Source organism: Saccopteryx leptura, chromosome 3 (genome assembly GCF_036850995.1).
Source record: "Saccopteryx leptura isolate mSacLep1 chromosome 3, mSacLep1_pri_phased_curated, whole genome shotgun sequence".
NCBI lineage: Eukaryota > Metazoa > Chordata > Mammalia > Chiroptera > Emballonuridae > Saccopteryx > Saccopteryx leptura.
Genome location: NC_089505.1, coordinates 132,091,895 through 132,110,464, shown reverse-complemented (window position 1 = coordinate 132,110,464; position 18,570 = coordinate 132,091,895). Strand labels below are relative to the sequence as shown.

The 18,570-nt window shown below is 37.0% G+C and overlaps 1 protein-coding gene across 4 annotated transcripts in view; it reads left to right on the top strand.

Moving 5' to 3' along the window:
- The window catches only part of OMA1 (OMA1 zinc metallopeptidase), a 66,324-nt gene extending 51,081 nt beyond the window's left edge, over positions 1 to 15,243 (top strand). For all 4 annotated transcript variants that reach the window (XM_066372183.1, XM_066372182.1, XM_066372185.1 and 1 more), the window contains one exon: positions 14,799 to 15,243. In XM_066372183.1, coding sequence (XP_066228280.1) covers positions 14,799 to 15,011 — 213 coding nt within the window. In that variant the 3' untranslated portion in view covers positions 15,012 to 15,243. The remainder of the gene's footprint in view (positions 1 to 14,798) is intronic.
- Positions 15,244 to 18,570: the final 3,327 nt, after the last annotated feature.

The following is an 18,570-nucleotide window of genomic DNA, read 5'->3' as shown; positions in this document are numbered from 1 at the left end:
CTAAGAAAATTAATAGTAATTTATTCATAAAATTAAAGATTCTATCCATATTCAAATTTCTGTCTCAAAATATAGTTTTACAGTCAGCGTGTTCAGATCACGATCCGTCAGAACCCATCCGCTACATTTGGTTGCTATGCCCCTTCAGTCTCTGACTTAGAACAGTGTGCCCCACCCTTGTTTTGCTTGTTTTTAAACATGTCATTAACTTGTTGAATAAATCTAGTCCCACATTCTAGATTTATCTGATTGTTTTTGTGGTGTCCTCTAACTTGTTTTTTTATAAGTAGAAGTTATATAGTGGCAAGAATATTTTATAAGTGGTACAACTATGCTCCATATTGCTTCACATCAGATTCTCTTAACTCTGGCTGCTCCCCACTGAGTGATGCCACACGCAGTTAGGGGGGTTTGGGTGGTGGTGGCCTAACGTCTCCTAGGGAAATGTGGTGTTCCCTGTGGTGGCCAGGAGGTGATAGTAAGGTGATGATTTAGCACTCTGCAAAAATCAGTTCTTCAGAAACCTCAATCCAGTCCGACTTGGGAACTCCTCTCTCTCAAAGCGTTAACCTTAATGTGTTTTCTGTATAGAACTACGAAAAAGGAAATCAGACCAGTCAAATTAACACTAATGGAATGAAAGACATTGTAGCCCAATTTTTCTCCTATTCAAGAGTAGATTTAAGAGGTAGGTAAGAGAGATTTTTAAAAAATCAGAATAATGAGTGCATAAGGCTGGTAAGAAAAGGAAAGATGATTATCAGTAATTGTATTTAAAAAACTTATTTAGAGTCTGAGTGTCTTTAATAACACCATAAGGACCCTCATCTAAATCAAATACTACAATTACAACGAAAAAGCAAAGCCACAGAAATGATCATATTCCCCCAGTGAGATAAGCTTCAAAGAGTAGAAAAGTCTAAGAAACAAAAACAAAACAAATCTCAAATCTCTGGTCTAACTGAAAAATTTTACTCCATTGGAGAGGACAGAATAGGTCACAAGAACTACAGAAGCAATGCCACCTGAGGCTGGCACGATAAGGGTGATTTAATTACATCGAAAGTGACAGAAGAAGAAAGAATGACTTTAGAAATATAAGCTACATCCACTTCAGAAACTTGCCAATCTTGTGAATGCAGCAGAGAAGCTGTAAAACGTTCTGTGGAGGCTGTATAGAGCAGCCTTGTTGGCCCAGGGCAAAGACACATTAGTGCTAGCGTTAGAGGATCACAGCACAGCCAGATTATGACACTGAGGGCTAAAAAAAAATGACTAAAAAATGGAAGAACATTGAAAAGACACAAGGAAATCCAGGGTGCATATAACAGTGGTAAAGACCAGTACATTCATTCATGTCTTCGTTTCTTTGACTATGGTTTCTATACCACATATTTGATTTAAGTAATATTTCTTAAGACTGGTTTTTAGAAGAATTCCAGAGCATCATGCATGAGAAGCCCTGAAGTGTTGTTGCCTAAATATCTCTGTTTATTAAGTGTTTAGTATTCATTGCAAAGACAGGCTCTTAGAAGGTGCCAAGGTATAAAAATAATATTTAAAGATATGTAACAGTAAGAATGACTTCAGACCTTGCTTTTCAGACTTTGGAGAAGTGTAAGAGTTTAGGGGGAAAGAAACAACAAAATAAATAAAAAGCAATGGAGCTAACACACTTTGGTATAGTTATCTAGCCAAACCAACCAGCTTTGTTTCTTTTAAGATGTCAAATCCTTAGTAAGTGAAATGCATAAACAATGTCAGTGGAGTACTTAGCAGCAGTGCTCTTCCGTAATCCAATGCCCTCTGAGAATTCGGTAAAATATATAGTTTGTATATATAGACTTTTGACTATAGCTTGCACCCTACTATTCTTAGGAAACAAAAGTTCAAGTAAGGAATTAAAAAAATACTTGAATGACTAGTACAAAAATATTTAACCAACATAAGAGACTGTTAGGTAATAGATGTATAGTTTCTTTTCAAATGCCCCTGTATCTTTTCCAAAAGTACTGGTCATATAATTTGGACAAAAACGTATAATTAATATAAAATGTTATGGTTCAAATTGTCAGGATATAGTACATTAAAATTAATATAGCAAATTAAAATATGAGGAGTCACATGAAAATTAAAATTGTGTATGTATAAGATGAGAAATACATAAACAATAACAGCATGCCTTAAAGTCAAGAAATTTTGTGATATATAGTTACATGTTTATGGGTTACTATGAAACCTATATATAAAGAAAATTGAATGCCTCTATTAGTAAGAAAGAAAAAGGGAAAAGAAATAAAAGACTTGTGATATGCCCGGTAATATGACTTGTAATATGTCTGGACAAGGAGACTACAATTAATAAAACTAAACAAAAGTAAGCAAAATTACAATAGTTGAATCTTTGAGAGATTAAGCCAAAGTGAAAATCATTGGATCAGCTAGTTAGAGAATAAAATGTAAATAGGATCAGAAGAGCTACAATAATTAACGTACAGGAAAACCAAAATATTTGAGAGAATGTTATTTTTAGTTACATGATGTTAATTAATAGTTGTGGTCAAAATAAGTGAAATGTGTGCATTCATGAGTGTGCATGTATGTGAGAATTGCCAAAGCGGATGCAGCTAGCAGTAGAATTGTAACTAGAATGAACCTCCTCAGATTAAGTTTTGAAGAAAGAGATGCGGTGAATTAAATCAAGTAAACAAAAACCGTGTACAGTATTAGAAAGCCAAAGAGTTATAACAGATTTCAAAAGAAAAGAGCATCTAGCACTGATGGGGATTTACTTTGGAGAATTTTTTCAAAAGTTCAAGGAACAGTCATTCAGTAAATAATTAGTTCTAGCTTCAAAATATACAAAAGGGACATTGTTAATTATCTGCTTCATTTTTGAGCATTTGATTTCATTTTGACAATTTTGTAAGAACAACATGTTTAAGAGAGTTTATGGACTGGGATCATAAACCAGCAAAACAATACAATACTACTTCACAATAATCATTTACTATATGCAAGTAAATTATCCTCAGATGCGTGGATAGCATAGCAAAAAAGCACTCTTTTAAGGAGAAAATGGAGGTCTCATCCTGATTCTTCTCTTTCCTTTTCCTAGTTACTAGAAAATCTTGTCAGCTGCCTTTACAAGGCATTGGGAGTCTGTTCTCTGCTGCTCTAGTAAAAGTCACCATCATCTCTCCCTTAGATTACTCACTACAGGCATCTGATGTTTTAATCCTCTTGGTTTCTTTTGTTTTTTTTTTGTTTTGTGTTTTTTTTTGTATTTTCCTGAAGTGAGAAGCCAGGAGGCAGAGAGACAGACTCCCACATGTGCCTGACTGGGATCCACCCGGCATGCCCACTAGGGGACGATGCTTTGCCCATCTGGGGCGTTGCTCTATTGCAACTGGAGCCATTCTAGTGCCTGAGGCGAGGCCATGGAGCCATCCTCAGGTTCCAGACCAACTTTGCTCCAATGGAGCCTTGGCTGTGGGAGGGGAAGAGAGAGAGAGAAGGGAGAGAAGGAAGGGTGGAGAAACAGATGGTCACTTCTCCTGTGTGCCCTGGCTGGGAATCAAACCTGGGACTTCCACATGCCAGGCTGACGCTCTATTGCTGAGCCAACTAGCTAGGGCCTCTTCTTGTTTTGTTTTTTACTTCAACCCTAGCAATCCATTTTCTTTCTTTTTTTTTTTAAAGGAGTTACAGTGTTCTTTAAAAAGGGGTAATTTGAATAACAAAAGGAATAACAAGAAAAAATAGGAAAAAAATTTCATGAGTTCATAATTATTTAAGCAAACTCACTGGTCACCACTGGATATTGCTAGGGTACCAACTCCTTATTTTTTTTCCTTTTTATTGAATTTATTGGGGTGACATTGGTTAACACAATTATACAGGTTTCAGGTGCATAATTCTACAACGCATCATCTGTATACTGTATTATGTGTTTACCACCCAAGTCGAGGTCCTTCCATCACCATCTATACCCCTTTACCCTCCACTCTCCTCACCCGCTCTCCCCATCCCACAATCTGTTTTCAGTACACTAGCCCAGTGATGTTCAACTTTTTTTCATCTTATGGCACACATAAACTTATTACTAAAATTCTGCAACACACCAAAAATATATTTTTTGCCGACCTGACAAAAAGAATAGGTACAATTTTTACTCATTCACACCAAATGGCTTTTGTTGTGCTGGCTATTGTCATTTTTTTATTTGAAAATCTAGGAGAAAAGAGGTCAGTGCCCCTGACTCAATAGTCAGGCATTTCATATTTTAAAAAATCCTTGCAGCACACCAGTTGAAACTCGCTGCACTGGCCAGTCTTTTTAATATCACTTTCCTGCTTAAAAACCTTTCAGTAGGTTCTCATCTAATTTAGAATAAAATCCAAACTTTTTAAATCCTATAATTTGGCCACTGCCTACTTCTCCAACTTTTTCACATGTCCTTCTCCCCAAGGTTGTCTTTGGTTCCGGATATTTCTCCTCTAGTTTGTTTTCTCCCTGCACCAGCTCTACTTGCTGATGGCACTGCCTGGAACATTTTCCCCTCAGCTCATTACACAGAGGTCATCTCCCTTTGAAGGCTGTCTCTGATCCCCAATCTCAAATAGCCTCTCTTCCATGAAGTTGTTGTCTAATATAGTTCACAGCTTAATTTCTTCATCTACTTTACTTAAATTATTTTGTTGACTTGTTTATGGTCTGTCTCTTTCCCGATAATGTAACGCCCCTGCTTACTGCTGTATCCTTAATGCCTGACAGTTTCTAGAATGCTTAGAGAATATTTGTTAAATAATTGTGTGATGTGTAAGAATAGGAAAGATGTAATGTAATGTTGAGTTAAAAGGAGGAAATTGGGCAATGTAATTGAATAGTAGTTCTGCTTTCTTATGGAAATTTGGCATGTAGCAAATTAATAGTTGGTATCAGGAAAGGATACTCTTAGGAAGTACTATAAAAGTGGTAGCCTTTTTTTTTATCTTATTTTTATTAATTTTAATGCAGTGATATTGATAAATCAGGGTACATATGTTCCGAGAAAACATCTCCAGATTATTTTGACCTTTGATTATGCTGCATACCCCTCACTCAAAGTCAAATCATCCTCCCTCACCTTCTATCTGGTTTCCTTTGTGCCTTTTCCCTCCCGCCACTCCCTCCCTCTCCTTCCTCGCCCCTTCCCCACCCCTCTACCCCACTCCCTGTTACCATCACATTCTTGTCCATGTCTCTGAGTCTCATTTTTATGTCCCATCTATGCATTGGTTCATATAGTTCTTAGTTTTTTTCTGATTTACTTATTTCACTCCGTATAATGTTATCAAGGTCCATCCATGTTATTGTAAATGATCCAATGTCATAATTTCTTATGGCTGAGTAGTATTCCATAGTATATATGTACCAAAGCTTTTTAATCCACTCGTCCTCTGATGGACACTTGTGCTGTTTCCAGATCTTCGCTATTGTGAACAATGCTGCTATAAACATGGGGGTGCATTTCTCCTTCTGGAACCATTCTATGGTGTCCTTGGGGTATATTCCTAAAAGTGAGATAGCTGGGTCAAAAGGCAGTTTGATTTTCAATTTTTTGAGGAATCTCCATACTGTTTTCCACAGAGGCTGCACCAGTCTGCATTCCCACCAGCAATGCAGGAGGGTTCCCTTTTCTCCACATCCTCGCCAGCACTTATTCTGTGTTGTTTTGTTGATGAGCGCCATTCTAACCGGTGTGAGGTGATATCTCATTGTGGTTTTAATTTGCATTTCTCTAATGATTAATGATGTTGAGCATTTTTTCATATGCCTATTGGCCATCTGTATATCCTCTTTGGAGAAGTGTCTATTCATTTCTTTTGCCCATTTTTTGATTAGATTGTTTGTCTTTCTGGTGTTGAGATTTACAAGTTCTTTATAAATTTTGGTTATTAACCCCTTATCAGACATACTGTCAAATATGTTTTCCCATTGTGTAGTTTGTCTTTTTATTCTGTTCTTATTGTCTTTGGCCATGCAAAAGCTTTTTAGTTTGATATAGTCCCATTTGTTTATCCTGTCTTTTATTTCCCTTGCCCGTGGAGATAAATCAGCAAATATATCGCTGTGAGAGATGTCGGAGAGCTTACTGCCTATGTTTTCTTCTAAGATGCTTATGGTTTCATGCCTTACATTTAAGTCTTTTATCCATTTTGAGTTGATTTTTGTGAATGGTGTAAGTTGGTGGTCTAGTTTCATTTTTTTGCAGGTTGCTGTCCAATTTTCCCAACACCATTTGTTGAAGAGGCTGTCTTTACTCCATTGTATTTCCTTACCTCCTTTTGCAAATATCAGTTGTCCATAGAGCTGTGGGTTTATTTCTGGGTTCTCTGTTCTGTTCCATTGATCTATGTGCCTGTTCTTAATGCCAGTACCAGGCTGTTTTGAGTACAATGGCCTTGTAGTATAGCTTAATATCAGGAAGTGTGATACCTCCCCCTTTATTCTTCTTTTTTAAGATTGCTGAGGCTATTCGTGTTCTCTTTTGGTTCCATATAAATTTTTGGAATATGTGATCTATATCTTTAAAGTATGTCACTGGTATTTTAATTGGTATTGCATTGAATTTATAAATTACTTTGGGTAATATAGACATTTTAATGATGTTTATTCTTCCTAACCATGAACATGGTATATGCTTCCACTTGTTTGTATCTTCCTTGATTTCTTTTATCAATGTTTTATAATTTTCCAAGTATAAGTCTTTAGTCTTCTTGGTTAAATATACTCCTAGGTACTTTATTTTTTTGGTTGTAATAGTGAAGGGGATTGTTTCCTTAATTTCTCTTTCTGATTGTTCATTTTTGGTGTATAAAAATGCCTCTGATTTCTGTGTATTAATTTTATATCCTGCCACCTTGCTGAATTCATTTATCAGGTCCAGTAGTTTTTTGACTGAGACTTTAGGATTTTCTATATAAAAAAATATCATATCATCTGCAAATAATGATAGCTTTACTTCTTCTTTTCCAACTTGAATGTCTTGTATTTCTTCTTCTTGTCTGATTGCTATGGCTAGGACTTCCAGGACTATGTTGAATAAGAGTGGTGAAAGGGGGCACCCCTGCCTTGTTCCTGATCTTAAGGGGATTGCTTTTAATTTTTTCCCATTGAGTATGATGTTGGCTGTGGGTTTGTCATAGATGGCTTTTATCATGTTGAGGTCTGTTCCCTGTATTCCCACTTTGCTGAGAGTTTTGATCATAAATGGGTGCTGGATTTTATCAAATGCTTTTTCTGCATCTATTGAAATTATCATGTGGTTTTTCTCCTTCCTTTCATTTATGTGATGAATAACATTGATAGATTTGCGAATATTGTACCAGCCTTGCCTCCCCAGAATAAATCCCACTTGATCATGGTGTACGATTTTTTCCATATATTGTTGGATACGGTTTGCTAATATTTTGTTGAGGATTTTAGCATCTATATTCATCAGGGATATTGGCCTATAATTTTCTTTCTTTGTGTTGTCTTTGCCTGGTTTTGGAATCAGAATTATACTCGCTTCATAAAAGGAGCTTGGAAGTCTTCCTTCCTCTTGAATTTTTTGAAATAGCTTGAGAAAGATAGGAGTTAGGTCTTCTTTAAATAGTTGGTAGAATTCACTTGTGAGGCCATCTGGCCCAGGACTTTTCTTTGTTGGGAGTTTTTTGATAACTGTTTTGATCTCATTTGGTGTAATCGGTCTGTTTAGGTTTTCGATTCTTCCAGACTGATTTTTGGAAGATTGTATGTTTCAAGGAATTTGTCCATTTCATCTAGGTTGTCTAGTTTTTTGGCATACAGTTCTTCATAGTATTTTCTTACAATCCTTTGTATTTCTGTTGTGTCAGTTATTTCTCCCCTCTCATTTCTAATTTTATTTATTTGAGTCCTCTCTCTCTTTTTCTTGGTGAGTCTAGTTAAAGGTTCATCAATCTTGTTTACCTTTTCAAAAAACCAGCTCCTAGTTTCATTGATCCTATGTATTGTTTCTTTAGTCTCTATGTCATTTATTTCTGCTCTGATCTTTATTATTTCCTTCCTTCTACTACATTTGGGCTTTACTTGCTGTTCTTTTTCTAGTTCTTTTAGATGCAGGGTTAAGTTGCTTATTTGAGCTTTTTCTACCTTCTTAAAGTGTGCCTGTAGTGCTATGAACTTCCCTCTCAGTACTTCTTTTGCTGTGTCTCATAAATTTTGAATTGTTGTATGCTCGTTATCATTCGTTTCTAGGAATTTTTTTATTTCTTCTTTGATCTCATTCTTAATCCATTCATTATTTAACAACCTGCTATTTAGTTTCCATGTGTTTGAGAATTTTTGAGCTTTTCTGTTGTGGTTGATTTCTAGTTTCATGCCATTGTGATCAGAGAAAGTGTTTGATATGATTTCAATCTTCTTAAATTTGTTGAGACCACTTATGTGCCCTAACATGTGGTCTATCCTAGAGAATGTACCATGAGCACTTGAAAAGAATGTATATTCTGCTGCTTTAGGGTGAAAGGTTCTGTAGATATCTATTAAATTGAGTTGATCTAGTGCAGGGGTCTCAAACTCAACTCAGCATGTGGGCTGCAGAGCAAGATGCTAGAGAAATGAAAAATACAAGTAGGCCCCTAGGCTTACTTAATTTTATCCAAAATATTTTGAACTTCGTGGATTAGTCTGCGGGCCGCACAAAATTGTTCGGCAGGTCGCATGCGGCCTGTGGGCCGCGAGTTTGAGACCCCTGATCTAGTGTGTCCTTTAAGTCTGCTGTTTCTTTGTTAATTTTCTTTCTTGAGGATCTATCTAGTGATGTTAGTGGGGTATTAAAATCCCCTACTATTATAGTGTTGCTGTTGATTTTGCTCTTTATATCCATCAAAGTCTGCTTTATATATTTAGGTGCTCCTATATTAGGTGCGTATATATTTATAATAGTTATATCTTCCTGTTGGATTGCTCCCTTTATCATTATGTACTGGCCTTCTTTATCTCTTACTATATTCTTTGTTGTAAAGTCCATTTTGTCTGATATAAGTATTGCTACCCCAGCTTTTTTTTTCATTTCCATTTGCATGAAATGTTTTTTTCCATCCTTTTACCTTCAACCTATGTGCATCCTTTGTTTTAAGGTGTGTCTCTTGTAGACAGCATATGTACGGGTTCTGTTTTCTTATCCATGCAGCTACCCTATGTCTTTTGATCGGATCATTTAATCCTTTTACATTTAAGGTTATTATTGACATGTAGTTGTTTATTGCCATTTTATTCTTTAAAGCTGTATTCTTCTTTTGCTATATTCTTTTCCCACTTTGATCTGTTTACACCATGCCCCTTAACATTTCCTGCAGCATTGGTTTGGTTGTAATGAATTCCTTGAGTTTTTTTTGTCTGGGAAACTTTTTATTTCTCCTTCAATTTTAAATGATAGCCTTGCTGGATAAAATAGTCTTGGTGGTAGGTTCTTGTTCTGCATTACTTTGAATATTTCTTGCCATTCCCTTCTGGCTTCAAGTGTTTCTGTTGAGAAGTCGGATGTCATCCTTATGGGGGCTCCTTTGTAGGTGATAGCCTTTTTTTCTCTCACAGCTTTTAATATTTTCTCTTTATCACTTAGCTTTGGTATTTTAATTATGATGTGTCTTGGTGTAGGTTTCTTTGGGTTTCTTTTTAGTGGAGTTCTCTGTGCTTCTTGAATTTGTGAGAGTTTCTCCTGCATTAATTTAGGGAAGTTTTCAGCTATGATATGATTGAACAAAGCCTCTATCCCTTGTTCTTTCTCTTCTTCTTCAGGAACCCCTATGATGCGGATGTTATTTCTTTTTATGTTGTCACAGAGCTCTCTAAGAGTTTCCACAGACTTTTTGAGTCTCTTTTATTTTTTCTTCTCTGCTTTCATGCCTTCATTCCAGTTGTCCTCCAACTCGCTGATTCGATCCTCAGCTATATCCATCCTGTTTTTAATTCCTTCCATTGTGGTCTTCATTTCTGATATTGTATTTGTCATCTCCAACTGATTCTTTTTTAATATTTCAATATCCTTTTTTATACTTGCTATTTCTTTATTTAGGTGTTCGTGATGACCATCCATTGTTGTTCTAAGATCCCTAAGCATCCTTAACAATCATTATTTTAAACTCTGCATCTGGAAGTTTGATTATTTCCATATCACTCAGTTCATCTGAAGGTCTCTCTTGTGGTTTCAATTGGATTGTACTTCTTTGTCTTCTCATTGTGCCTACCCAGGGTGTTTTCTTTGTAGAGCTGGTTGAGTCTAGGCTTGGTGTTGTCTGCCTCTAGTTTTTACTTGTGTTGTTTCTAAGTCTGCTTGGGTTGGCATCAGCTATTATTTGTAATCCACTTTAGGATTTGGGCCGCTTTGAAGTCTTGATTTGTTTGTTTTCTTAACAGGTGATTGTCTTGTTTGCTGATCTCAGCAGGGGGCTTATTTGAAACTGTATCCAGGAATGCGGTGGGTGTTACCTGAGGCTCTGAAGTCCTCTTCTGCCAGTTAATCTCTCTGGGGGCGGTTGCTTTCTCAGCTTCAGTAGGGGGAGGTGTATCTCAGATCTCCAAGGAGACCTGAGTTACTGCCCTTCCTCCCCACTTCTTGTTTTCAGCTGTGTCTTGTTGCGCTGATTGGAGCTGGAGAGATGTCTGTGTCTCTGTGACCAGGTTCGTTGTGGCTTCTTCTTTGCTCCTTGATTTTTGAAAGCTGTTCTTGTAGTCCAGATTTGGTTTTTCATGCTGATTGTTCATAAATTAGTTTATAATCCAGTTCGGTGGTGTGAGCTGGGAGTCTGTGCGTCTGTTTACTCCGCTGCCATCTTTGGGTCCCTCCAAAAATGGTAGTCTTGAGAGTCTTGGGTTTTAATTCTGACCCAGCCTCCCAACTTTGAGGAAGTTACCTAACCTAAGCTTCATTTTGCTTCCCTGTCGAATTGAGATAGCACTGTCTCCTGGGTGTATTATTTATGAATTTGTGCATTTGTGATGGCAAAGTCCTACCTCCTTCTTTCTTTCTCTCCTCTCCCCATAAGACACTTTAATGATAAGTATTCTACATCAGGACCAACATTTTTCAGAAGTGGTTCCCATGATAACACCAGTTTAGATAACATTTGTAAAATACCTGGCACAGAGCAAGGCACATTGGAAATACACAGTGAATACTAGTTCTTTTCACTCTGGTTGAAATCCCTAGGCTGGCTAAGTCCATGTTTAATTACACATCTTCCTTGGTATTCTTAGAACTGTATATTCTTGTTATTGGAGTACATTCCTGCTTTCTCTTAGACCGTAAACTCTTGAGTGTTTCCCTGTGACATTTGTCATAATGATTTATTCGTAGCTTGTGTTCTATAATGCTTGTTTAAATTCAGCGTACATTTAAGTGCTTGTTGTATGTGGTACATGAAGTTAAACACAGAAAACAAAGTAAAGGAAATGGAAAGGCATATTCTAGCTGTACAGTGGGAAAATGTTGCTCACTTTTAAAGAGATTAAAGTATTAAGATGAATTTGAATTTATGAAAATAAAAGATGTTGACACCCTGAAATGTAATAAAATAAATATGGAAAATAATGTTAGAAAAGCAGGAAAAATATTTTTCCAATGTGTTTGGTAAAATCTTTCTATGCAAATAGATGAAGATTTCACAGAAATATATTTGTCTGTAACAGGATTCTGTTTGATATTTGGAGGAGAGAAGTAGTTCACACATGAGGAAATATTGACAAAAACCCTTTATGAAGAATGTATAGTTTTTCTAGCAATTAATGTAGCTCGGCTATCTCTAAAGTACATTTATTTCATAAGAGAGTTACTTAAGAAATGTATAATGTGGGGCAAAAACAAACACACATTAACACAAAATCATGTAATGCAAATGCATTAAAAATAAAAACAAGAAAAGCAGATTCTAATCCCTTTATTCAGAGCCTTTTTAGTTCCATGCCAGCTTTTTTAAAATAGACTTTATTTAAAAAAAATTTTTTTTTTTTTTGTGGCAGAGACAGAGAGAGGGACAGATAGGGACAGACAGACAGGAAGGGAGAGAGATGAGAAACATCAATTCTTTGTTGCGACTCCTTAGTTGTTCATTGATTGCTTTCTCATATGTGCCTTGACCAGGGGGCTACAGCAGACCGAGTAACCCCTTGCTTGAGCCAGTGACCTTGGGCTCAAGCTGGTGAGCTTTGCTCAAACCCGATGAGCCCTCACTCAAGCTGGCGACCTCGGGGTCTCGAACCTGGGTCCTCTGCATCTCAATCCGACTCTCTACCCACTGTGCCACCGCCTGGTCAGGCTAAGTAGACTTTATCTTTAAGAGCAGTGTTAGTGTCACAGCAAAATTCAGTGGAAGTTAGAGATTTTCCTTGTACCTCTTGCCTCCACGTAGACACAGTCTCCCCCACTGTGGAAACACAGCACTGTAGTGATACATCTGTTACAGTGAAGAACCTGCAGGGCCCATCATTATCACTCAGAGTCCACAGTGTACATTAGGGTTCATTCTTCGTGTTGCAGATTCTATGAGTTTTGACTAATGTATAATAATATGTACTCACCATTATAGTATTATATAGAATAGTTTCATTGCCCTAAAAATACTCTATGCTCTGCCTATTCATGCCTCTGTCCCCCATAAGCCCCGGCAATGACTGATCATTTTTTACTGTCTCCACAGTTTTGCCTTTTCCAGAATGTCATGTAGTTGGAATCATATGTATAAAGCCTCTCGAGATTTGCTTTTCTTTTTCCCCATTTAAGGTTTCTCCCTACCTTTTTATGGCTTGATAGTTCATTTCTTCTTAGTTCTGAATAATATTCCATTGTTTGGATGCAATACAACTTATCCATTCACCTACTGAAGGACATCTTGGTGGCTTCCAAGGTTTGGTAATTATGAATAAAACTGCTCTAAACCTTCGCTAAGCAGCTTTTTGTTCCCTGCCAGTCACTTAACCTCTCTGGAGCTCAGTTCTCTCATTTGTAAATTTAGCTGGTGAGTACTAGGATTGTGAGGTTTAAAATTATGTGGTTATATGGATAAGAATCATGAAATGCTGTGTTTTACAAATTATGAATAACTAAGGTATCCCTGTACGCTGAAGACATTGTAAGTTGGTAAAGCCTTTCTGGCAGAAAGCGGTTTGGTCCTACATAACAAAAATTATCATCTGTTCTTATTCTTTGAGCAGATCATTCTATTTTGGAGGTGTACTTCAAGTAAACCCAAGTGGGGCTTAAAACAACATCTTTTATTTAAATAAAGATTTTCATAGAGTATTTTGTAAAAGCCAAGCAAAACTATTTAAAACAAGCCCTGGCCGGATAGCTCAGTTGGTCACAGCATTGTCCCAAAGCACAGAGGTTGCCAGTTCGATCCCCAGTCAGAGCACATACAGGGACAGATTGATCTTCCTATCTCTGTCTCTTTGTCTCTTTCTTCCCCTGTCACTAAATTCAATAGATTAAAAATTTAAAAAACGATATAAACAATTCAAATGCCCAATACTAGGGAAATGCAAAGTAATTTGCATGAGGGCGGGGATCATGACTGACTATTTTGACCAATGTGTCCCTAGCACTTGATTCACTGTGATGTTCTTAATATTTGTTGACAGTGAAAAGATTGGAAAGAGAACTTGAGGGAAAGAGAAGAGCTTTTACTGAATATGAAGGATTATAGGAGATGACATTCTGTTCTTCCCTTTGCTGCTTTGAGTCTCTCACTGCTAAACTCAGCTGTGCCAGCTGTCACCTGCTGGACCCCACCCTTGTCCCCCCATTGGTACCAGTTAAGGCCTAGGCATGTGATATAGCAGCCATGACAGAGCAGCTTCTCACTTGAAAAAAAAATGTCAATGTGGTTATGAAGGGGTTAAAGCAAGAGTAGACTGTGTGTCCCAACTTTGCTAGGACAGTCTCAGTTTATGGCTCATGACTCCAGATCTTTATAGCATCTCTTATATTATTCCTTTCATATTTCCTATCATTCTACATAACATGCTTATATTGCTACTTCCGGACTTTTCAGTTTTAGACATTATATATTTACTTTTCCCCTAAGTGGATGAGAATTAAGCTTTCCCTCGTCACTGTCACATCCTGTGTGTCCACACATGTGTCCAGCTCTCCTTCTTTCCACTATGGTTAAAAAGTGATTTTGGTTAGATCAAAATTTAATGTTCTAAAAATTATAAACACTAGTCACAGCTGAGCCACGTAGTATTCTGTGATTACTTTTACTTGTTTTGGGGGTTTTTTATTTTTCTTGGAGTTAAAAATTGTCATGATTTTTATTTGTTTAGAGTCTTTGCTTTTCTAGGTTATTAGCCTCAGTTCCACTACAGGTGGTCCTGGTTATGCAGATCTTCTTTCAGTATGTTCAGGCGTCTATTTTCTATTTTATTTATTTTTCTTGAAAAATTTCTGAATCTTTAGATCTTTTCTAATCTGAACAGTTGTTCTTAGTATTGGCTGAAGTTTGAAACCAAAGAGATCTTGTTTATTCCCAGTAGGACATTGGGCGGTCATTGAAGATACAGTTGTTGTTTTTTTTCAAATATATTATGTGAACAAATCATGAAAATGTAACTATGAAATTGTCTATGGTTCTCTTTTATGTATTGTAATTAAGATACCTTTTATTTAAAAAAATACAGAATGAATTCTTTTATTATTTTGCATAAAGCATATTAAGAATTGTTGGGATAATATTAATAAATTTATATATATCCTTTTTTTTGTATTCTGTTGTATTCTTTCTTTATAGGCTCTTGAAATCAGAGAGATCTGTAATTGCCCACCACTTTCTGGACCAGACCCTCGATTACTGTTCAAATTCACCATGAAGCATCTTCTTGAAGAATCAGAGAAGGAGGACCTAAATGTTACTGTTAAGAAACAGAAAGTGGATATTCTTCCCACTCAAAAACAGAAGCAAATACCTTTAACATACATAGTTGAGAAGAGAACTGACAGTTGAGTTGAAATATATGAGACACGGGATACATGAAGGACACAACAGTCTTTTACATTTGTATGTTACTTTTTTAAAAAAATGTTCAACATGAAAAAAACCAAGTTGATGTTCATAGTTAAATCATGTATATTACAGATATTACCTAAATTCTTCTAGGTATTTTTTAATGAAATATTGATGTATTTTGATCATTTTAAAATCTTCAATGAGAGAAATGTCACAGAATAAACTTGTATTACACATTTTACCCTGTTTCAACCCTCGTTTTTGATTTGGAAGGCAGACTTCTAGCGGATGAGAAATCAGAATGTGTGGTAATCGTCATTGTAGAGGGGGTTCCAGCTGAGCCTACACTGGGTTTCAGAGTCTGGGTGGTTATGGTGAACTGGGAAAATGACCGTCTAAAGCATCTGTTTACAGAAATTGGTTGGCATTGGGTGGCTGATTTGGAATAAGGAAGCTTGGAGAGAATTTCCTGATCCTTACTATGGACAATGAGGGAGAACGGCAATAGGCAGAAGCTGAAGAAGCTGTTTTTCACAGGAAAGCACAAGTAATTCTCTTTGTGGTCCAAATGGCAACGTGAGAAGCAAAATGGGGAGAGACAGTCACTTCCGTGTGGGTGCAGCATGCTTCTGGTGCCCTGAAGTCTTAACAGAAAGTCATGCCATTTTGGCTCCTAGATGAATTACCATTTGGAAATCTCAGGTTCTCAAGAGAAGCACCCCCCTGTTGAGGGTTACACCAGGAGAGGCAGAGGATGGTTCTGCCCCTAAGTGGATCTCCCTGAGCAGGGAACATCAACCAGGGGCTCGGAGAAGTTGAGGAAGAAGTGCAAGATACATCCCTCGTGGTGCCTAGAAATTGTTATATAAATGTGGAAATAAGTTTTTTAAAATGTATTATTTATATAATATTTTTTATACTTCCAAACCGAAGTCTAGTTATGTTGAGGCTATATTTCTAAGAGAAATAGTTTTTTGAAACACATTATATTTGTTTCTTAGATCATGAAAGGGGAAAGAAACTATGTTTTGTTGAGTATCTGCTATGAACTGAGCCCATTTATTCCACAAGTATGTTTTATTATTCTCATATTACAATGAGAAACGGGCTAAACAAGGTTAAATAATACACCCCATGTCTCTCAGCCAGAAGGAACAAAGCTAGGTCTGACTGCCTCTAGTTCTATAACTTGCAGATTTCTAAAAAGCAGTCTAGCAAAAGATGAAGCAAATTATCCTCAGTTGTTTGTTAGCTTCCTCATGTATGGCTTCAATGCAGGTAAAAATCTCATAATTAGAAAACCAGAGATCACTTACATTTCTAATTTTCTCTCTCTGCAGGATGATTTCCCGGGTCTTCCTCTCAGACCCTCCGATCAAACTTTACTTGAAAAGCCCAGGCTAGGCAGGAAAGGAGAGGGGAAGCTCTTCCCTGCCCTTGGAAAGCCTGTGACTGCTCATTTGGGATATGTCCTGACACTGTTATATTCTCTTAGACAAAATAGTTACTTAGTTGTTAAGAAGACAAGTTCAGACCCTATTTATGTTTTTCAGGACTTACTGTAGATTGATGATAAGGAATTTCTTGACCCCATAAGACAATACTTATAAGGAAGAGGTTCAAATGAACTGGTCTCTATATAGTTGTTCTTTACACGGCTAGTGATTAGGCTTCTATCAGAGGCACTCCATGACACATACAGACATTTGGAGAATGTTACCTAGAGGTAAACACATTATTTTCCTAGAGGAAAATACACCATTAGATTTCCTAAGAAAACAGTTCAGTGGAGACCCCTAGAGTCTTTTTCTTCCATCATTTTATCACATCTAATTGTATTGTTCAGACTTCTAGGAGACATTCAGGTTGACATCATGTCAGAAAGAGAAAATAACAGATATTACTTTTATAGTGCATATGAAAGAGATACTTTAAAAACTCAAGGAATCAATAAATGTAAAAGAATTGTAATATTTTAGCACATGATTTAAGGAGAAATCAAATAGCAATTAGAATGTAATACACATGCATATATTTTAAGCTATATATGAGAATGACATCTATATGTTCTGCACTTAGTTGCATAACTTAGTGCTTTTCATGTGTTCCTAGGATGTGGGTGTTTTCTGGTTAGCTCAGTTTTTAGGAGCATGATGCCAGTAAGGCAAAAGTTCAATCTAATATCTCTTATAATACAGATAGTTGTAAGAGTGTCCTTTAAAACCAAGCTCAAAGAGAACATGTATATTTACGGCTATGTCCCTAATGCCTAACACTTTTGGGCACATTATAGGCATCAATCAATATTTTATTGATACTGTAAACTCAACATCGATCATCAAAGAATCAAAAAAAGGAGGAGAAACACTCATACTCTGAAATTTCTGCCTCTTGGTATCTATGGGACCCTGAGCAAGTCATTAAAACTCTTTAACCTTCATTTCATCATTTGTGAAATGGGGATAATAAATCCTACCTCATAGGATTGATCATATGTTATGATTAAGGGAAATGATGTACTTATTAGCACAATGTCTAGAAGGCCAAACACTAAAAATAGTAACAATTTATCAAATGCTTACTTTGTACCAAGCTCTGTGCTAAGCACTTTCAAGCACTATTGAACCTTACTGCAACCCTGTATATGATAGCTATTATATTGTTCCCCATTATAGATCAGGAAAATGAAGTTTAGAGGCTTAATGAGACTTGCTCAAGGTTATATGTTCTATTTCTTAAGAATATTTTACTTGCAAGAACAGAAAGAAAAAAATGCAACTCAAACTCAAGAAAATTTATTGCCTCATCTAACAGAAAAGCCTGGATGTACACTAGCTTCAGACACAGTTCAGTCTAGGGCAGGGGTCCCCAAACTATGGCCCGCGCGCTCTGAGGCCATTTATCCGGCCCCCAGCCGCACACCCGGAAGGGGCACCTCTTTCATTGGTGGTCAGTGAGAGGATCATAGTTCCCATTGAAATACTGGTCAGTTTATTGATTTAAATTTACTTGTTCTCTATTTTAAATATTGTATTCGTTCCCATTTTGTTTTTTTATTTAAAAATAAGATATGTGTAGTGTGCATAGGGATTTGTTCATAGTTTTTTTATAGTCCAGCCCTCCAACGGTCTGAGGGACAGTGAACTGGCCCCCTGTCCCCTGTGTAAAAAGTTTGGGGACTCCTGGTCTAGGGAATCATACTGTCAGAGCAATGGCTCTTTTTCTTGGCAACTTTTCTCAGCTCTGGCTTTTCACTATTTCCTAATGATATCAAGATGGTTGCCGGCAGTTCCCAGGGTTATGTGGTTCATTCACATCCATGTGGGAAGAGTGACTCACCTCACAAGTATTGAAACAAAGCCTTCAGCTCTAAAGGGCACAGAAGCAATCACCAGGATAGGGGATGGCATTCTTTTGGCCTGGAGCCCCTTGAAAAAGAATGACCATCTCTCAGCCAGTGAAGTTCCACCAGGTCATATCAACTCGCCATCACCCTACTGACTCTATAAAATACCTCCCCAGCGGAAGAATCCGTGTGACTTCTCTGGCCCGTTTT